The 21,726-nt window shown below is 37.8% G+C and overlaps 2 protein-coding genes across 3 annotated transcripts in view; one reads left to right on the top strand and one right to left on the bottom strand.

Annotated features, from left to right (window-relative positions):
- LOC127622422 (acetyl-CoA carboxylase 2-like) overlaps nucleotides 1–12,652 on the top strand; it is a 39,675-nt gene extending 27,023 nt beyond the window's left edge. For both annotated transcript variants that reach the window (XM_052096531.1, XM_052096539.1), the window contains 17 exons: nucleotides 539–694; nucleotides 813–935; nucleotides 1,186–1,455; nucleotides 1,556–1,653; nucleotides 1,796–1,916; nucleotides 2,912–3,022; nucleotides 3,189–3,332; nucleotides 3,476–3,596; nucleotides 3,718–3,814; nucleotides 3,938–4,034; nucleotides 4,729–4,864; nucleotides 5,021–5,198; nucleotides 5,296–5,408; nucleotides 5,510–5,664; nucleotides 5,846–6,016; nucleotides 9,182–9,318; nucleotides 11,103–12,652. In XM_052096531.1, coding sequence (XP_051952491.1) covers nucleotides 539–694; nucleotides 813–935; nucleotides 1,186–1,455; nucleotides 1,556–1,653; nucleotides 1,796–1,916; nucleotides 2,912–3,022; nucleotides 3,189–3,332; nucleotides 3,476–3,596; nucleotides 3,718–3,814; nucleotides 3,938–4,034; nucleotides 4,729–4,864; nucleotides 5,021–5,198; nucleotides 5,296–5,408; nucleotides 5,510–5,664; nucleotides 5,846–6,016; nucleotides 9,182–9,318; nucleotides 11,103–11,229 — 2,355 coding nt within the window. In that variant the 3' untranslated portion in view covers nucleotides 11,230–12,652. The remainder of the gene's footprint in view (nucleotides 1–538; nucleotides 695–812; nucleotides 936–1,185; nucleotides 1,456–1,555; nucleotides 1,654–1,795; nucleotides 1,917–2,911; nucleotides 3,023–3,188; nucleotides 3,333–3,475; nucleotides 3,597–3,717; nucleotides 3,815–3,937; nucleotides 4,035–4,728; nucleotides 4,865–5,020; nucleotides 5,199–5,295; nucleotides 5,409–5,509; nucleotides 5,665–5,845; nucleotides 6,017–9,181; nucleotides 9,319–11,102) is intronic.
- A 143-nt stretch (nucleotides 12,653–12,795) lies between these two features.
- On the bottom strand, nucleotides 12,796–21,707 carry LOC127622448 (forkhead box protein N4). The gene is made up of 10 exons (XM_052096557.1): nucleotides 21,652–21,707; nucleotides 20,638–20,729; nucleotides 17,814–17,977; nucleotides 17,297–17,388; nucleotides 17,075–17,167; nucleotides 16,845–16,966; nucleotides 15,818–15,914; nucleotides 15,510–15,717; nucleotides 13,921–14,307; nucleotides 12,796–13,721 (listed from the first exon to the last, which is right to left on the bottom strand). The coding sequence occupies exons 2-10, from the start codon at nucleotides 20,724–20,726 to the stop codon at nucleotides 13,468–13,470; spliced, it is 1,506 nt and encodes a 501-aa protein (XP_051952517.1). The 5' UTR covers nucleotides 20,727–20,729; nucleotides 21,652–21,707; the 3' UTR covers nucleotides 12,796–13,467.
- Nucleotides 21,708–21,726: the final 19 nt, after the last annotated feature.

Below are 21,726 nucleotides of genomic sequence, written 5' to 3'. Positions count from 1 at the left end.
TGTTACTTCTTCACTATATGATTTGCACAATTCTGAAACATGAACATTTGCACAATGCTAGACAAATTGCTGCACAGCCATTTGATTTGTCTGTGAAATCACACACTGCATTTTTCGGTAGATTATATAGCCCTACCTTTGATTGTTTAAGGGCAAAGTTCAAACTTTGATAATATTGACTCCACAGACTTAATATTGTTTTACTATTGTGCAGAATCAGTCTAACAAATATGTATACATTATTATTGTGGTGTATTCATCTCTTATTGAGGTTTAGATTCTTATTGAGATATGGAGATTCTCTTATTGTCATATTGCTATTCTAATATAACACAATATCAGTGGGGTCACTTGGCAAGCACTACTAGACAATAGAGCTTTGAAGAAAGTATCGTCACAGCAAGATGCCTAAGCTGTTCTCATATTACTCAGCTCTGTCTCCCATTATTTCATATCACTAAATAGAGAATTTAACTTCCTATTGTTTTTATGTGTCACATTATAATGTTTTTTTTTTACCTGTATTCCTGTTTTGCAGATAATGTTCCAGTCATATGGAGACAAACAAGGCCCACTGCATGGCATGCTAATCAACACTCCATATGTCACAAAAGACCTGCTGCAGGCAAAACGCTTCCAGGCTCAGAGCCTTGGCACCACGTATGTCTACGATTTCCCTGAGATGTTCAGACAGGTGAGATGATTTACTGTAAAGCTAAGACCTGTTTTTGGTAGTCATGTTCTCATAGAGTTATTTTCACAGGCTTATGTGCAATATTTAATGCCCCTTTGTTCGTTTTTCCTGCTATTAGGCCTTGTTTAAGCTTTGGGGACCAGGAGACAGCTACCCTAAAGATGTTTTGATGTGTAATGAACTGGTCCTAGATTCCCAGGGCAGACTTGTTCAATTGAACAGACTCCCTGGAGACAACGAGGTGTGGAGAATTGTCCACTTAATTTTTAAATATTCCTTCAGCAGTTTTCTGAGGATTCTAAGTGTAGATCCCAGTGTTACATGGTTCTAATTATCTGTTGAATTTTTGGAAAAGGTATGCATGCATCAGACCTGTAAAATAATTTGTATTTCTTGTTGCCCCCTGAAGAAAAAATGTGTGAATGTCATTATCGTAGACAAGAAAACAGTATCTTATCGCTATGATAGTCATATTTGTCCTCCCCTTCCAGGTTGGAATGGTGGCCTTCCGGATGAAGATGAAAACTCCAGAGTACCCAGAGGGGCGGGATATCATTGTTATCTGTAATGATATTACTCATATGATTGGCTCATTTGGACCTCAGGAGGATCAGCTGTTTTTACTGGCCTCTGAGTTGGCCAGAGCAGAGGGCATTCCACGCATCTACATCTCAGCCAATAGTGGAGCTCGAATCGGCCTGGCGGAGGAGATCCGCCACATGTTTCAGGTGGCATGGATTGACCCTGATGACCCCTATAAGGTGAGCCAATGCTTCTTGGAGTTACAGTGTAAAATCAAATAAGTGCACATTACATTTTGAAGCTTGCGTCTCACTCCATTGTTCTGTTTTACCCCTGCAGGGTTTTAAGTACCTCTATCTAACCCCTCAGGACTACACGCGCATTAGTTCCACTAACTCTGTGCACTGTCGGCATGTAGAAGAGGGAGGAGAGTCCAGGTAATCCAGTGATTTTTTTAAAGCTAAAACTGACAAGGCTGTTCCACTTGATTCATAATTATTGGAATGATCTAATCCCAAACACCTCTCTATATATCTCTTATGTGTTTGAATAAATGCTATTTTTGTGTGAATGTCTCAGGTACATCATCACAGATATCATAGGGAAGGAAGAGGGTCTTGGAGTGGAGAATCTGAGGGGTTCAGGCACTATTGCTGGAGAAACTTCTCAGGCCTATAAGGAAGTCATAACCATTAGCATGGTGAGATTTAAAACCTCTCCATAATGATTTCAGATAGATTTCAGTATTTTAACACCTTGTATACAATGGACATGAGCGTCACATCAAAAGCAATTAGGTCCCATTATAATCAATTAAGCTCTCTAATCTTGAAGCGTTGTGCCGAGTCTGCCGACAGTAAATGGATTTCCCATTCCATTGTGCTGCACGCACTGACGTTACTCCTGCCAACAAGAAAAATAAATGGTATAAATTATTCACTTTGAACGTGCGCCTAGTGTAGATAAGGTAGACTTTGTTTCGATGAAACCAAGAATGTTTGTATTTGGTGACCACAATGTTGTATTTTTAGACAAACTGTTGTAGTGTTGATATTGGTCTTGCAGTGCTGAAAGACCTCATATTAATTGAGACTACATAGAATATTTGTGCTTTTATTAGGTTATTTTGTGACATTGCACAACTATTTATGTGAACTGCGTGCGATAAGCTAAATGAAGTTCAAAAGGAAGGTTTGGGAGGAGCTTGTCAAGTTAGTCCTATCAATCACAATGCAAAGTGTACATAAGCAGCTACTTACTCTATCCTGTGACAATTCTTCCAGCATCCCTCCACCTCCTCAGCTGCTCCTTCATTACTAATCTTCAACTAACTTCAGTTAAGTAGTCCGGCCTAGAGCTCGAGCCAAGCTGCACGCTTAAAGCCTGCATGCTCAGGCCTGTACTTTACGGACAGCAAGCTACATTTTTTTACCCTTTACAATCTGTTTATCATTTCCACTTCAAGGGCTAAGTGGACATGCAGACTTATTAAAAGGTTATTAAAAACAAAATATAAAGACAAAACAAAAAACTTAAAAGGAATGGTGACCATTCACATCTCCTAAAATATGTATTACTCTTATATATTTTAACCTAAAATGTGTCATCTAACCATTTGCAATAGATACATGATATGTAGATTTTGCATCTGCTTTGGACATGTAATTCAGTTTAGAATATTTGGTGTTCTTCTAGGTAACATGTCGTGCCATAGGAATTGGGGCATATCTTGTGCGTCTGGGGCAGAGAGTAATTCAAGTGGAAAACTCCCACATAATCCTGACTGGGGCAGGAGCACTAAACAAGGTGTGGAATTTCAACCTTTTTTCCATTTCACATCTAGAGTTACACCTTATACTGTACAGTGTCATTTTTGTGGGTTAATTTTTCTTTTTCAGGACAGATGAATTAACTGTAATTCAACTATTTTCTTTGAATTCTGAACATATTTCTTTGATGTGATTTCTTGAAGGTGCTGGGTCGTGAAGTCTACACCTCCAATAACCAGCTGGGAGGGGTTCAGATCATGCACAACAATGGAGTGACGCACACCATTGTGCCAGATGACTTTGAAGGAGTGCTCACAATTCTACAGTGGCTTTCTTATATGCCCAAGGTATAAAGTTTTAGTTGATTTTGCTCTAAACTTATTTTAAGCTGATGGACAAAAGGCTATAAAATATATTTTGTGTTGATTGTCATAGCATGTTTTTCATATTTATTAACCTCAGTTTATACTGTATTTGTATTATCATTTAGAGCAATCAAAGTCCAGTTCCGATAATGCCTCCCACTGATCCAGTAGAGAGACTGATAGATTTCGTTCCCACAAAAGCCCCTTATGATCCTCGCTGGCTGCTCTGTGGACGACCCCATCCCAGTAAGTATCAAATAATGAGCACAATTAGACTCTAGATCTGTGCAAGAGCTCAGGTTAATGTTTCATGTCCAGAATTCCATACCCTGACCTTATGTGTTTGTAATTGAACTTGTGTTGATAGCTGTGAAAGGAGCGTGGCAGAATGGATTCTTTGACCATGGTACATTTTTGGAGGTGATGGCGACCTGGGCTCAGACAGTAGTAGTGGGGCGTGCCAGGTTAGTTAAACACTAATCTTTTCATTGTTTAATTATAATTATCTCAGAATCAACTGAGCCTGTGTAGAACTCATTCTTGCTTGAAAGTGTTTTGAGTTGAGTGAGACTGTGAATGTCATACAGGCTTGGTGGGATTCCTCTTGGGGTTATTGCTGTGGAGACCCGCACTGTTGAGGTTGCCATTCCTGCTGATCCAGCCAACTTGGACTCAGAGGCTAGGGTAAAAGTCCTGACATGCTTTACAGGAAAAACCTATAGGCCCTTACTGTGGATCCTAAATGGCTTCCTTGTGTTTAACAATGGGATACATGATAAATGTTTTCTCTGTTTGCTGTTAGTAAAGCCCAGTGTATACTTTTACCAAAGTTCTGACACGAACGCTTAGCCTGTCAAAGTATACTCCATATGAAGGTGTGCACATTCACAGATGGTTAGTGCATGTGCCCTACAACTACTATAAAACATCAGACTATATCTCTCATGAGTTTAGACCCATAAAGATATCTTTATATTTCTTCAGACTCGAGTTTTACAAATGCAGGTATCTGCTGACCTCCTCATACATGCGCTCTTGACTTGCACATACACTGTTGTTGTTTTTAACTTCGCCTCCTGATGTTTACCAGCTATTACATCTTTTAGTGCTTCTTTGTGACAGCAGCGGCTCAAATGTGCAGGTTTCCACCTTATGGACCCTCTAATTAGAGCAAATAATTCCAGGCACATGCCCATTCTGCGTGTTCAAAGACACACGGTTTGAAAAATCAGGCTGTACTCGTTCAGTGCTCGAGCACACTGCTGATGATGAGATTTGCATCCTTTGTCCTGTACTGTATACTTTGGGCTTTATACATGTATCTCATGTTTTGTTATCGGTATGGAAATAAATGGTTTCAAAACAGTCTCTTTTTCAGCTTCTTCAGCAGGCTGGTCAGGTATGGTTCCCAGACTCTGCCTATAAAACTGCACAGGTCATAGAGGATTTCAACAGGGAAAAACTTCCACTTATGGTGTTTGCCAACTGGAGAGGCTTCTCTGGAGGAATGAAAGGTTCAAAGCTGATTTTTCATCTTGCTTAATTGTCCAAAAATTACTTGCTTGATTACATAAAACATTTCTTAGTACTTGTACAGTGATAATAAAAAGCTTGACTTGACAAAGATGTTTGGAGATGGTTTCTCTGAACCTGCACCCTGTGTATTTCAGATATGTATGACCAGGTCCTGAAGTTTGGTGCTTATATCGTTGATGCATTGCGAGAGTTCAGCCAGCCTGTACTGGTCTACATCCCTCCCCATGCTGAGCTGAGAGGAGGATCATGGGTCGTCATCGACCCCACTATCAACCTTCAACACATGGAGCTCTATGCAGATCGTGAGAGCAGGTGTGCCAGGAACACAGCTACCCTGTTTTCTCAGTTCTTCTCTAACAGCTCTAATTATTTGACTTGCTCCTTTTAATTCCTCTCTGCTTTTCTTCAGAGGGGGTGTTCTGGAGGCAGAGGGCACAGTGGAGATAAAGTTTAGAAAGAAAGATCTGCTAAAGACCATTCGGAGGATTGATTCTGTGTATCAACACCTGGCTGAGCAGCTTGGTATGTTCAATATTCTCACTTAAACAAATCATTCCTCACTGCCCCAGGAATTCTACTTGCTGATTTGCCTGACACACTGTCTACTGTTGAACTGAGTGTAGGCAAGCCGGAGTTGTCTGTCCAGGAGTGTAAAGATTTGGAGGCCAAACTGAAGGCCAGAGAGGAGTTCCTTCTTCCCATCTACCACCAGGTGGCAGTGCAATTTGTGGACCTTCATGATACACCGGGGAGAATGCAGGAAAAGGGTGTTATTATGGTATGAACACAAGAAACCAAAATATTAGGCATTTAAGTCTCCATATGTCACTGTCTGGACAGTGTGTCCTCTCTATGAAGGAAAAGTTAAACAGTAATAGTGCTGTGGATCCTATCAAAGAAATACAGGAATATAATGGGCCATTCTGCTTTTTCACAATCGTTAAACCATGTGTTGTCAGGACATTCTGGACTGGAAGAATGCTAGGTCATTTTTTTACTGGCGTCTGCGGCGACTGCTGTTGGAGGAGGTGGTAAAGAAGGAGATTGTGCAGGCAAACAAGGACCTGAGTAACGGACACATTCAGTCCATGCTGCGGCGGTGGTTTGTGGAGACAGAAGGAACTGTAAATGTAAGAAAAGTTAATTCATACCTGATTAAAAAACAAATGAAAATGCCTATTCTTTCTGAAGTCAAAGATGTGGTAGATTCAGACACTTGTCAGTTTGGGATCAGAAATCGTATTGCCAGTAAGTTAGCAGTATATAGTCTAGGTTTGCATAAGATTACATCGATTGAACTCCTGAAAAGTGAAGTGTATTATTTCAGTGCCACTTGTGACAAGAACTGCCAAAATAGTTTTTCTCAAAACTGGTTTGCCCAAACACTCCTCAAAATGAAAATTCTTTCATTATTTACTCACCCTCATGCTATCCCAGATGTGTATGACTTTCTTTTTTCTGCAGAACACAAACAAATATTTTTCAAAGAATATCTCAGCTCTCTTCTGAAGCAATATGAAAGGTGTGGGTGAGAAACAGGTCAATATTGAAGTCCTTTATTACCATAAATCTCCACTTTCACATTCTTCTTGTTTTGTTTTTGGTAATTCATATTCTTCGTGCATATCGCCACCTACTGGGCAGTGAGGAGACTTAATGGTAAAACAAATTACTTAAATATTGATTTGTTTCTCACCCACACCCATCATATTGCTTCAGAAGACATGGATTAAACCACTGGAGTCGTCGAGACTCGGTGACGCTCTGCGCACTTTGCTATTTTTCTTAATATTTTTTCATGTTATAATCCGATGAAATTCGATACACTCAGTTACACATTTGCTCTTTGAGGTAAACATGGCAAAGAAGTCAAAATCCTTGGGCTCTGGAGACATTAAAAGACACTTGCGTGATCAAGATGAAACCTCTGATAGGCCTGCAGACCGGGGACTTGATTTGGATGGCATGGCAAGAGCAGAAATCCAGCGTCAACTGTCTAACATGTTTGTGATGCTGACGAAGGTTGTTGCTGACTTGGAGGAACTCACTGTAATACAGTCAGGTCCATAAATATTGGGACATCAACACAAATCTAATCTTTTTGTCTCTATACACCACCACAATGGATTTGAAATGAAACGAACAAGATGTGCTTTAACTGCAGACTTTCAGCTTTAATTTGAGGGTATTTACATCCAAATCAGGTGAACGGTGTAGGAATTACAACAGTTTATATATGTGCCTCCCACTTTTTAAGGGACCAAAAGTAATGGGACAGATTAACAATCATAAATCAAACTTTCACTTTATAATAATTGGTTGCAAATCCTTTGCAGTCAATTACAGCCTGAAGTCTGGAACGCATAGACATCACCAGACACTGGGTTTCCTGAATCCCTGGTGATTCAGTTCTTCACCCGGCAGGGTTGCCCTCTTTCCCCATTTTTGTTCTGTCTTGCCCTGGACCCATTAGCAGCCGTGATAAGAAAGGAGGATGATTTTCCTGGGGTGATTTTGGGAGGTGTGGCGCATAAGCTTCTGCTTTACGCAGATTAAATTGTATTATTTGTCTCTGACCCTACTAGATCTATGCCGTGTCTCCACAGAATTATTAATTCCTTTTCCAAGTTCTCAGGATAAATAGTCAATTGGTCTAAATCCGAAGCTTTGGCTCTGACAGTGTACTGTCCAGTAACGCCTTCCAGCCGGGCACCTTCCAGTGGCCCAAACAGGGTATTAAGTATTTGGGTATTTTATTCACAGAAAATTTGTATGATTAATTTTGACCCTTTAATAAAACTATTTCGAGTGATGTGGACAGGTGGGCTTCTTCATATTTATCGATGATTGGGAAGATTAATGTTATTAAAATGAACTGGATTCCAAAATTCAACTACCTGCTACAGTCACTCCCTATATATGTCCCTCTCTCTTATTTCAAGCAATTTGATATCATAGCGAAGTCCTTCATTTGGAATGGTAAACGTCCCAGACATTTCAACAAATTACATAGGCCGATTGACAAAGGTGGGCTTGGCCTACCCAAGATTTAGTTTTATTAATATGCATTCAGTCTCAGACATTTGGCTCATTGGTTGCTTCCACCTGAGAGAGGTGCTCCCTGGTTTTCTATTAAACAGAAATTCCTTGCCCCAATTTTACCATTGCAAAGCCTTTCGATCAAACTAACCGGAGAACTATTGCTACACGTCGCGACCTGTATGAGATTGGAGTGTTGAAACCTTTTGAGAATTTGGGTCATCATTTTGGGATTCCCAGATCTTAGTTTTATAGGTATTTACATCTGCGCCACATGCTCTGTTCGGTTTTTGGGATTAGCACACACTTAGCACACACTAAGGCGGCAGATGCTTTGTGAGAGGTGATCACTGCTTTTGGAAAAGGTCATGAGGCATCAGTGTATTACTCCCTGCTAATTCAGAGTCTGGGGAATGGAGCTTTAACTTTTATAAAGAGATTATGGTTTATGGTTACAGAATTTGGTACTGGAGGAAGGAGTGTGGACTAGGATTCTAAAAAAATGTCAAGTCTGCATCTAGGGATGCAAGGGTTCGCTTTATGCAATTGAAGATTTGACATAGATTTTTCTGGACCCCCTAGATTAAAGACACACCCACCTGCTGGCATTGCCAATCAGAATTTGGAGACACAACTCATGTCTTTTGGGGGTGTGTTAAGATTCAAGATTTTTGGTTGAGGGTTTAGAGTTATTTGTGTGACATTTTGGACACTCAAGTTTTACTTTGCCCCAGACTTTGTATTTTGGGCGACGGAGCAGTCATAAATGTGGGGGACAAATGTATATTTATATTTAAATAGAGGGGGCTAAGTATTGATTCTGTTTTAAATGTTCTTTCTTTTATTTATTAATATATGAATCAATAAATCATTTTAATCTGAAACCACTGGAGTTTTATGGATTACTTTTATGCTGCCCTTATGTCCTTTTAAGAGCTTCAAAGTTCTATCCATCATTAACTTGCATTGTATGGACCTACAGAGTTGAGATATTGTTCTAATGTTTGTGTTCAGCAAAAGAATGAAAGCCATACACATCTGGGATGGCATGAGGGTGAGTAAATGAGAGAATTTTCATTTTTGGGTGAACTATCCCTTTAAACTGGGATAATAGTATTATTGTAACTTAAAAAACACACACATTTTATTTAAGCTAACCCTGGCTAGCTATGTTTCTCAACTTGAACAACTGTAAATTTGCTTATATTTAATCCCAGGTGAGGTGTTGGTGATTGTTTGATAATGGGATGTTTCAGGCATACCTGTGGGACAACAACAAAGTGGTGGTAGAGTGGCTGGAAAGCCATCTCTCACAGCAGGAAGGAACACGTTCCGTCATTAGAGAGAACATCAAGTACTTAAAAAGAGACTACGCTCTCAAACACATTCGCAGGTACATTTTCACACTCAGATTTGATATTCGTCTTGGCGAACTAGATCTGCCACGCTGCTGCAGAGCAAGAACAGAGACTTGCTACTACTAGAACATGCACAGACAAAATGAGATAAGCATGTAGACATGCTGCAGCACAATTAGACATAAATACAATCCCCAGTAGGGTTTCAGAAAAAAGTCTTGCAGCACGTGACAGTGAAACCGGTGTCATGAGAATTCGTGACAGAAAACCTGAAACTCGGGTCTCCCTCTGATGTCCCAGCAGTTCCACTGCCTGAGGGACCTATTAAAGTGTAATATATTCACTGCCTGAGTAAAAATCCTTTAAAACCTTTTTATGATGTAAATCTCTAACTTTGTAAATATGACATTTAATGACTTTTAAACCATAAGTTACACATAATAGTATATAACTGAAGTTATAGATTGTGAAATTAAAGATGTGTCATTGTTTGTGTTTTTCAGTTAGCCTTGACTTCAATGACATGATCGTTTTTTGCTCAGGCATTACAAATGTGTACCCCCATAGGGAGTCGATTTACTGGGTGGACTCAATTTATCATGACACCAGATTACTTGCGGACTGAGCTCATTTAAATATTAGGCAGAGAGAAAGTTGATTGGCTACCTGATAACACAAAAGATCTATCAGCTTACACCATGTGAGCCAGTTTGCTTGACGTATCACATAGGAGCGATCTGATTGGCTAACAGATAACAAGATCAGCTTGCGCCATTCGAAGTTGCATACCTAAACTTTTTCATGTAAAATTTACCACAAAAACCATGACCAACATATTTGTGACTAAGGGTGAATGGTCAGTAATGTCCCGATATACTTCTTCGCTCTTTGTTTATGGGTAAAAACTAGTTTGAAACAGCCGAGCAATGGTATACTGTTTTGCGAACAGTTAGACAGCCGCTGAGCCACTTTGGGAGGTGTTTAGAAGTACATTTAAATATGAGGATGCTTTCAAGAATACATGAAAAACCTTAGCTAATATGGCATTAAAATGTGTTATTAATGATTAGAATTCACATGAGGTCAGTAAAAGAAGCTGTTTTAACCACACAAGGATAAATTAAAGAAATACATATGCGGTAGATTGTCTCTAATTTGTCTTGTTTACAGTCTGAACTCATGACGCTATTGCGCTAACATGCTATATGCTACTTTAATATGCATTGATTACACTTTTATTATACTGTAATTGTAATTTATGATGACTGATGCTATTGCAAAGATTAGTGCATTAAAGAGTGTTAATGGGCAAAGTATCTTACTTTAGGGCAGAGGTGTGAATGTCTTTCGCTGCAGATGGCACATGAGTGAATGGGTACTTGAGAAAATGTTAGTAGATTATATGTAGACATATGAAACAAAAATATTGCATGACATGAACTTGTAAAATGTTCCTGCGCAAACAATCATACAGATGTAGGTAAATTTGCACCAGCTCGCTAACAACTGAACAACTAAACTAAATTAGCTGTAAGCCTCCATGTCACACCTCCCGATAACGTGGACCAATGGCAGTAAGGTGTTAAGCCCCCGGTAAGAAGTTTTCCTAAAAGTTCGCCCCAGCAAGCTATTATGAACCATGGAAACAAACTTTTTTTTGGGCAGATTTTGTTCTTAATCACACCTGTTCGTTCATCAATTTCGTATGAAGTATATCAGGGACCTTAAGTGGTTATCAAAGCAGGCCTATATTAAAACACGAGATTTAAGTGTCCTTAAAACAATTTTCTCATGGAATTTTATGGCATTATGTGTTTAGCTTAGTCCAGGACAACCCAGAAGTGACTATGGACTGCATCATCCACATGGCACAAAACATCACTCCCTCACAGAGAGCCAAAATCTGCCACCTGCTGGCCACCATGGACAACTCCACTACCAGCTGATCTCATCCATTCAGTAACTTAACAGAGCAACACAATCTTGTACTACACAGAGACTCAACATACAGTACATCATTAAGACTCAATGTTATGTGTAGGTAAGGTTTAACAACTTTTAGATTAGTTTTAATTAGTAAAGTGCATTGAAAGGAAATCAAAAGTGGAAAAGAGACATTTTGGTCCGTAATCTTAAAGATGCACAATTTCAAATGTCAAGTGATCATATAGTTCACTTATCTTTGTGCACAGTTTCTGTTTGTGTGTGATTCACAGCTGACATGTTAGGACAAACCTTTCTCACATGAGCACCATAACATTACCTTGAACTCCCTGCCACGAGTGAATCTGATATATACATGGTATTTATCTTTGCTTCACATTTGTGCCTTTGTGTAATTTTTGTTGGATAAGCCGAAAGATGGATGTACAATAAACTGAAGAGACTGAATAATAGATTATATGATTTTTAGGCTCACCAATGCCTGAAGCGCACATACATGCTGCATGGACTTCCTCAGGAAATTTGGCTAAACAAACGTATTAAACAAAAAGTATGAAGACTATAATTAGAGTAAAGTGACAGTATTGTAACCAAAGCTATTCACTGTGCCTTGAGAAAAAAAGCTTGCTTTGCATGCTTGCAAATATCAGGGTAATACTTAATATCAACATTCATAACCAGTTTTTAACAAATATTTCATTAGGCTAATACTTAATGAATTGTTCATGTACATTCACAAATAGTTGTCATGAAATTTGAAGAATATATTTTCACATACATGAATTAATGTTATGTTGAGTGTTATGTAATGTTTTATTACTTATTAATGAAAGTTATTATTAAGTGTTATCAATATATGTTCTACTGTCTATTTTACTGACTTGATTTTGGTTGTGTATTCACACCCTTAAAAACACTACACTAGCCTATGCTTTTAAATTATTTCACTTGACTGCTGGAAATACTTATTTTCATATGGATGCAGTCATGTGTCCTGAATCGATGAATGGAGAATATATTTGTATATCCACTGGTGCTGTGCCATGCTTACTTTCCTCAGATTTCATGCCTTTACTAGATTGTGTCTTTGAACCAAGACCACTGAAACAGTTGTTTCTAAGTGCCTTTGTTGACTGTATATCAGGATGTTTTTTAAACAAAATAAACTCATAATTATGAAATAATAAATAATTTATTTTTAATCTAGATAGAGTTGTAGTCATCTTTCCAATTCCTAATGTTTATCTTTTGTTAAATTTAGAGAAGTTGAGTAATTCTTATACTTACATGTGAACATATTTAAGTAGTGAAAATATATTTTTCGAGTGCTGTTTATTGTCGATGCATACTGTATAAACCTGTCACATAGTTGTGACTGAGAAATGTTGCCTGAAGTGCCTGATAGACATATTACCATTTTATTTGGATGGAATGAATACATACAATATTTCTTTTTTTTTATATTGTGAAATGTTATTGCTTGAAGTAAAAAAATTTATTTATGTCACTGTTTCAGCTCTTTTCATAAATATAAATAATAAAACACAGAAATTAAAGAGCAGATATAGTGCCTATCACAGTACAACAAAAGACACACAACTAAAATGACAAGGCTAACAGTTAAATGGACAAAATAAAAAACAAGTTTCTTATATGGTACAGCTTGGCAACCCACCCAAAATCATAATTCCCATTATTTTCCCTGTTCCTTTAGTGTTGTGTGTAATTTGGATTGTTTATTAGGAGAGCAACAATGTAGTTAGTAATAATGATGTTTGGTAACAATGCCAGTACAACAATCTGCACTGGACTGTTGTAAAAAATCATTCAACACCTTGTGAGTCACATTCTCTCACACTGCAAATTGTAGTAAAACTTAATGGCTGATTTGGTCCCTTAAATTCCACATGAGTAGTTCATGTATAAAGACAATGCTGTTACCCAGCTGTAACATCTGCCTCTGAACAAAGTCACTCATTGTTAAAGTTACATTACAATAAACACTATTAATTTCAGTTTAGGATTTCAGTTTGTTGCCACTTTGATGTCGTTTCTCTGCAATCATTTCAAAAAACTTTTCTGGATTGTGCGTTTCTGCCTTGGAAGAAATTTGCATTGCAGGGAATCTTTTTTGGAGTCCATGACACACAACGAAATCTAGGACTGAAAAGCTTCAACCAAAATGTTATGGATGGTCCTCTGCAGTAAAGCTTGGCTTGCTTAATTTCTTGTGGGTGGAATTAAAGCAAAACAATAGGCTTAGTTCCTCCTTGTGTGTTCATGTGGTACTGGTTAGAAAGGGCATCCACGGCCGAGTATGAGGAATAGAGGCCTGTCACCTGCAGGTCTGGGTAGGCCAATCCTCCTGCAGTGGACACAGGTGTGGCATTGCCAGTGTCCAAGTCACAGTCAGACAGCCGAAGTGGCGAGTTGCTGAGTGTCCCTAACGCTTCTAGGTTAAAGCTGTCATCTTTCATCTCCTCCCAAAGATTTCCTGTAATCAACAAAGGTCAGGATTTTTAGATGTTAGCATTCTACACAAACAGATGTCACAAATATTCCTGTTTGATGAAAGAAGGTATGCATCCTCTTTAAATATTACTGAATGAGTGTATACAAAGTAGCAAACATAATCACTATAAGAGAAGAAAAATTCAGTGCCATTACATATTTAGTGTCTAGTTGACACTAACCTTGCCAGGAAAAGTCCATAATACTTGGGTCTAGTGCGTCCACCTCTGAATTCACATCAGTGTGAATGGTGTAGAAATCACTGGTCTGCTTGGCAAGGTGCTGGGGCAGGGAGCTGTTTGTCAGGTCAGGGACTGTGTGAAGAGGTGGTGTCTGAGCAGGGGCCGGGGAGGTGGGAGTCAAGCGAGACTGATTCTGAAGCTGCAGTTGAAAGTGCTGGTGCATCGGGAGGCACTGCAGAGACAAAGTGACCACTGGCTGGTGCTGCAGCTGAGCTGGTACGGGGAGAGTTTGGCCTGGGGGACAGCTGGGCAAACGAGTCATGCCAGTATCAACAGGCTTCTGTCTGCAGCACTCTGGTCTGTCTGTAATGAGTTTGTCTAATTCATCTGGAGAAATAAGTAACAAAACAGGATAACGTTAAAGAAACTTTGACAACAGTGCACTATTACAGTTTGTTTTTTTAATTTAACCTTGTGCGACCCCACATAAACAAGCATGGATGTTGTATTTTGGCTTCACTATACACAACGCATAATTTTAATTCATTTAAACTGACTGATCTCACTTCAGGAGACTCTGTGCTGTCAGCACAGGGTTAAACTTTTGATGAGTCATGTGACAAAACAACATGGCACCGACCACAGCAGGGTTTGTCTTTGGGAGAAACACAACAAAACTGGATCTTGTAAGAAACCTAATTACGTTTTTACATTGAAACCTTTTTGAGTCTATAGTTTCATCCGACATGCCATTTTTTAAATGTTTGCGATTTATTTGCATATTTCTTTTCCTTAGAAATCCTATATTTACTGTGTATTATCACATGAGAATCAATGGGTTCATTCAAAAGCTGAAAAACTTTGCTTTCAGCATCTTTACATAGAGTAAGGTGCATTTAGAATTGTTCTGAGACGAGTGGAGATGGACAGCCCACTGGAGGTTAAGTCGTTAACTAAATAGGGAGCAAGGGAGTGTCCTATAGCTCTCTATGCAGCTACATGTATTCAATCCAAACTTCCAATCAAAAGTTCACTTTCAGGCTGCAGATGATGTTTGGCAGACATGGGAAAATGGTAATCAGTACATGGATTCAGAATTTATAATGTATAATTTTAATTTAATAAGGTTGGCAGTGATTGGATGAATCTGTCCATTACATTGAATCATAATGAATTATGCAAATTTCTGATATGATGTCTGAATTGTCTAAAAAAACATGAATAACAAACAATCCTGGAAACATAATAAATGTTAAATACATTTTATTTAAAGAAATATTTTTATAGCTTGGTATTATTTAAAATTTCACAACTTTGTCCCACTGTCCACATATGTTGCCATCACTTTTTAGGAAAACTATTTGCTCTCGAATCTTTAATTTTTTTTGCATGTTTATTAGGTGCTTCTAGTTACAAATCAAAAAGGGAAATGGAAAATGCACACAGCAGTCACACTCTGGTGTCAACAACTGAAAATTATGGAGTTTACTACAAAAGGGACCATTGTGATCATAGTTTTATTAGCAATCAATCAAATATTTGTCATCAATTTTATTGCCTATTGCTGATTGCAGTCAGGGATTTGATACCTGGATTGGCCATGCTGCGGCGGATGGCGGGAAGATCTTTGCGTTTCCATTTTTGCATCTCCTCCTCCATTTTGTCAATCTTTGCAGGGTTGAGTGCCCATAGGCAACCCTTCCTGGAGGAACCACTCATCTTGTTCTCCACCTTCTCAAAGCACTTATTCAGGGACAGGTTGTGACGTACAGAGTTCTTCCATCCATCAGGTGCTGTCTGAGGAGTGCAGTAACAGACAATATAGGCTAATGTAAGCAACATCCTATGACAACTCAATCCATCTAATCTTTGGTTTGCTATTACACAAATGGCTTACCTTGAAATAAGGGAAGTGCTCTTTCATAAAGCTGTAAATCTCACTAACAGGAAGGCTGCCTGTCTTGCTGTTCTTCAAAGCCATGGCAATCAGACAGCTGAGAATGGATAATTTCAAATATAGTTATGCTGTAATGTAGCTGTAATGTGCAGAAATTAAATATTGAGTTATAATTTTTCAGAAAATCCTTCAAGCATAAATGTATTTTCTCCAGCCTGATCTCATGAAATTAACGTGACAATGGCACCATTTTTGCAAACCAAAATACACATTTTCATAATACATTTGGCTGCAGTTTCCCAGTGAAATGTCCAGCAGGGGTTTCAAAAGCAAGTGAAATTATGTAATAAGATGACATTTTTTAAGGCGAATATGAGATGGATGTTTTAATGAGTAAAATGTACCTACCTAACCTAAAACTTTAACTTTAAGTTTACCAATAGTGTCTTAAAAGATAAATGAGAGGTGAACAAAACAGACATCCTTACCCAAAATCTAACCGATACTGTTTTAAAAGCAAATTTAACATGAAAAAACACATTTTCTGAAGCAACCAAGTAATTTTGTGTTGCTTCTATGACACTGCCGCTTCACTTTCACTTTGAGCATCCTTGGCTGGGATCGAGGCTCTCCAAGTACATAGTCCAACACTCTATAAGGTGAGCTACTGCAGAAGTTAATCTCATTGGAATAAATGTGTAACTGTAGGTGGGTCTGTAATACAAGCGTAAAAATATATTGTTTTTTTTATTTTATTTTGCATTATAGTAAAAGTGTTTGATAAATTAACATAGCAGGGTGTGAGTAACAGAGCAAAAATATAAGTATTTATAAAGTCATAAACAGCCACAGTACTCGTGATATGTGAAAAAGTGAATAAAATGCACAGATGTTGTAATGCCTCTAGTGTTCATTTCACCAGGAAACTGCAGCAAAACATTGATAGCAGCACGTAAAACTCAGTTTGCAAATATGTATGTATAGTAACGTTCATTCTGTGAGACTAGGTTGCTGAAACTTAAGTCACCTGTATGAGTAGATGGGTTTTGGGAAAGTCTTCGGCTGCAGGTCTTGGTTGTGAGCAGCAATGCGAGGTTGAGAGAACAAACCCTGACTGTTGTAGTTGCCATAAAGTCCACCTGGAGAACACTAGGGAATATGACACAGAGCCTTTTAAAATGTTTTCTTTTAAAAACAAACTGGTTATAAACACATAAGGAATTAAATATTTATTAGACTTTACAAATCATACTAAACCTGTTGGTTTGCCTGAGTGAAAGTGAGCACTTGTTGAGGCACGGCTTGGTACACTGATGCAGCACAAGGATACCCAGGGGAAAATTGGGGCATCTACAAGAAAAACAGAACAAATCTCTATATTGGATTCTTTTTGCTCAGCTACAAATGGTCTTTTAGACCTGAATATACATAATAATATTAGTGTCTTTAAAATGGTAGTGAATCTGAATCATTACTCACGCTGTTGATGGCCAGAGGGCTATGCTGCATTTCACTTTGTAGATGAATGGCAGATCCTGCTCCTCCTGCTGCTGTCATGCTATTCAGTTGAGCTAAAAGTTTTAATAAGGTGTGAATTAGCGGTTTCTTCAAGCTGGATTTTTTTTAATGAAATTGTCATTTAGTCTACTTTTGATAAGGCACAGCTTTATAAAAATAAAGTTTTTATAAAAATGGGGTCAAATAAATTATCTGTAACCACAGGTCTTCAACATGAGAGCTAAATGTCAGATATGCTGAACAAATAAAAATTATAAATAGATTAACAAACAATTAAATCTAAATTTCTGGGAGAAATAAATCCTGATCCCATCCTCCCTTCTCCCAATAGTTTCTTCTATTTTTGTAAATAAAAGTCTGCTTATCAGTGGTAATTGTGGCAGTTTTTGACATTTATTTCAATGACAAAAAGTGGCCCAATTAACCTGAATCCACCCTACATGTGTCTTCTCACAACAGCATGTGTAGAGCTCCTAACCTGTCTGTTGCTCTAGTAGGCTGTTCTGAGCAGAGTTGCTGAAGTCTGGTCGCCCACCCCTTATCTGCTGAAGCCGGGGAACATCCACAGAGGTGAGCCAGGACAGGGACTGAAGATCACCAGGAAGCTCGTCCTTCAGCTGCGACGTGTCTGTAGTCAAAAGTCTGCAAAAACAGGGCCAATCAAATCTGAATAACTCATAAAAAGGGGGTAACTGTAAGCTCTAAGAGTGCGCAAAAATTGCATTTTAACAATTTAATTGCATTTTACTTTTGTAATAGTTTCAAATGGTCTTGCTTAATGTTAAAATAATTTTTGACCTACATAAAGTTAATCCTTTGTATAAATACATGCAACATGAGAAGGCCTTTTTTTATTTGGTGTTTGGGTATAGAAGTAAAAAATCTCCCACCCTATGATCTTATCCAGTGTAGGGTGAGTTATTTACTCGACCATCTATTCATTTGTACTATGCTACAAAAGAGGAGAGAAACCCCCTTGAATTCTCGCCAGACTTCCCTACACACTCACTATTCAATCCAATAATTGGGGTCGCTATGACAACCCTCACTTTTCAGTTATTTTGTGAGTCTGGACACTTCAGTGCCACCCCCCCCCCCCATTAAACCAACCTCTAACGGTGTCAGGTGACCACTGCCTTCTTCACTGTCATTGGCTGAATCATATGTAAACAATGCATGAGATCATTTGAAACATGGGTATGTGGCACACGTTGCCTGCAACAGTTGGTCCGGCCCTATTGAAAATTGATCACCTATTGTGTTCCAAACGACAAATCTGCACAGCGGCACGTGGCTCTATTGTTTCCCTCAGACCCTTCCTTGATTGTCTTTACCGTTTTTTTAACCAACCCCTTGCATTAATCTACTGGAATGACAGGCCTCGCACAACAGAAAAAATAGGATGCCATCTGTTTCTCTGTCCCTTTCCACCCAACCCTTGTCCCCTTTTGCCCCTCCCCCTGCCTGGAGGCATCAGACAGTACCTAAGGGGGTAGTTGAAGGAGTTGGAGGTCAAGCCACACTGCACACACAGTCTGCCACCTGAATAAATTACAGCATTGAAGGAAGAACTTAGGGACATGGCCTTGAGCACTCTGGTTGCTCTGGCTCAGAGCTGAGGAATAATAATACTGCACTCTTTCTTTATACACACTCCTAATATGAAACCTTAGACACTGCACATAACAACACTGACAGCACTATACCGTCACTGCCATGTGTTTTGAAATATCTTCCTAACAACCTGCCACAATACAAAGACATGAAAAAGATGCATTGCAAATCCACACAGAGAACAGGACAGTTTAACACCTGGCTTCATGAAACATGCCTCTTATTCAGGAGTGTTAATTAGTCCTTTTGTGTTGTGTGTATCATTACAGGGAATTGTAATAGATTTCTCATACACCTAGCCATTACATTTTGCCCTTTGGCATATTAGAAATGCACACTGATAAGGTGAAATAAACAATATTCTGCAGTCTTCATTTTTAAATGTACTATATAAAAACTATTCATAATGTTTCAAACCTGTAGTGACAATAATATTAGCCAATGTGATTTTAACAGACCATATATTTTCAACTTATCCAGTATGTCACATTTAACTATGCCAGCAATATCATATATCATATAACATCAAATAATAACTCTACAAGACTAATATTTACTAATAAAGGCTAATACTTTTTAATATATAACCAACACTCTCACATAATATTAAATATAAAATATATTCAGAAATTGTTCTAAGTACATATATATATATATATATATATATATATATATATATATATATATATATATATATATATATATATATATATAAGCAAACTGTTATGGAAATAAAATCCTTCACACAAAACCTAAATGATCCAACAGATGTCCAAAAACTGGTTTTGGCATGACAATAGCCAACAATTTAGTGTAGCCAATGGCATCCACTTGTTGTGGTGCCAGACAATGGCGGCACTGTAATCTCTGAAACTGACATAAACATTTAATTGAACTAATTCTACAAGAGTTTTTGTTTGAGGAAACTTTGTCTTACACAGCATGGTCTGAGAATTACTATTGAATTTTTGTATTTTTTGTTCTGATGCACAAATACAATAAAGGAAAACCATAATAACAGTATTCACTATGATAAAAAAGTGCTTTATTAATTGGAGAGGGGGCTATATTTTGTAAAGAATTCATAACATGCCACATTAACTCATATTTAGGATCACCAAGAAAGAAGGCCTACAGCCTTGTACATATTAGCATTTCTAAAGTCTAATTGCAAACCCATCTGTGTATTGTACAACTTTTTACTGTCATTTGGGTGCAGTTATACAAGTGGAAAAAAATATTATTTGATTTGCTTATTGATGCAAACCATTAAGTGTCCATTAGAAAGGAGGAGGCAGGCGCACACATTCACAGTTTATCACGGCTCAAGGCACACTCGTTTACATTCTAATTGGGAGCCACTTCTCCTTGGTGACCCGTGGGGCCCCCGCCAAGGTCCTCAATCCCTCCGTGTGCCGACAGCGGGCGTGTAAACAGAGCTGATGCTTTCTGACAGATCCATTCAGAGCAAAGATGATGTATTCTCTCACTCCTTTCTTTTTTCACTAACCCCAATTCCCTGCCTCTCAAAACACACCTTTATTTTACAGAAAAGGGACGTTGGGGATTTTATTAAGATTAGCAGCGCCCCTCTTCTTCCCAAAATTATCTTTTTTATTCTCTAATCAGCTACAATATCAGAGTTCAAAAGAAATGGCAATTAGTCAATTATTGGAAACACCCCCTACCTGTAGTCTTGTGCAGAGGTGTGGTGATTTTGTTCAGGGTTTTCATGAATTCCTGACATCCTGCTGGATGTAATTCCACTTTCAATCATCTTCTGGCAGATAAAATTGATTTAAATGAACCATGCAAATCGAAGAACAGAAACATAATTTTAGAAATGTGTCAACAGCCTCTAACAACAAAAATAACACAATATTTGACTTTCTCAACATCGTGTGTGTGTGTGTGTGTGTGTGTGTGTGTGTGTATATTATGTATTATGTTTGCAAAAAAATTATCTGCTCTTTTGTCTTCATGTGTTAAATATTTATTTATTTTAGATCAATAATTATATGTTTGCAAACAAATTATCTGCTCTTTTGTCTTCATGTGTTAAATATTTATTTATTTTAGATCAATAATTATATATATATATATATATATATATATATATATATATATATATATATATATATATATATATACATACACACAATTATTGATCTAATATAAATTTGTTTTATTTTAGATTTTAGAGCAGATAATTTGTTTGCAAACATAATCAAATGAATGAGTAGATCATAAGCAATGGCACAATAAACACAATAATCTCACAATAACTGAGATTAAAAAATTTTTTTATTATTATTATATCTGCATTGTTGGCTAAACTGAGATCATAGGTTATCGGTCACCGTTACCAACCAATCTGTTCGCGGGTCTAAATTTTTCATATTGAGAAAATATTGGCAATATTTAACAGAATACGTTAATCGTTTCAAACCTCAATATAGACAAGTAACTTCTGCTTATAAAATGTCAATTATTAAAGCCAGACATCATATTACTACAGACATTGATGTACAGACGTCATAACAACAGTCCGGAACAGGTGCGCTGTCTCTTTATTTTATAATTATCTCTAAATATCTAGAACTAGCATATATATATATATATATATATATATATATATATATATATATATATATATATATATATATATATATATATATATATATATATAAACCGCATCTTACCTGTTTGTGCTGAAGTTGCTCTGGGTTGCGGATTATCTTGGGCAATGAGGAGGAAATGTCTACTGTTGGTTGGGG

The sequence above is a fragment of the Xyrauchen texanus genome, chromosome 3, assembly GCF_025860055.1.
Source record: "Xyrauchen texanus isolate HMW12.3.18 chromosome 3, RBS_HiC_50CHRs, whole genome shotgun sequence".
Lineage (NCBI taxonomy): Eukaryota > Metazoa > Chordata > Actinopteri > Cypriniformes > Catostomidae > Xyrauchen > Xyrauchen texanus.
This window is presented reverse-complemented; position numbering and strand designations above follow the sequence as displayed.

Coding starts and splice junctions, on each gene's coding strand:
- LOC127622448 (XM_052096557.1), bottom strand. CDS start 20,726: ATGATTGAAAGTGGAATTACATCCAGCAGGATGTCAGGAATTCATGAA. Junction 17,389..17,813: donor CCTACTAGAGCAACAGACAG/GTTAGGAGCTCT, acceptor TAAAACTTTTAG/CTCAACTGAATAGCATGACA. Junction 14,308..15,509: donor CCGCAGCATGGCCAATCCAG/GTATCAAATCCC, acceptor TTATTTCTCCAG/ATGAATTAGACAAACTCATT.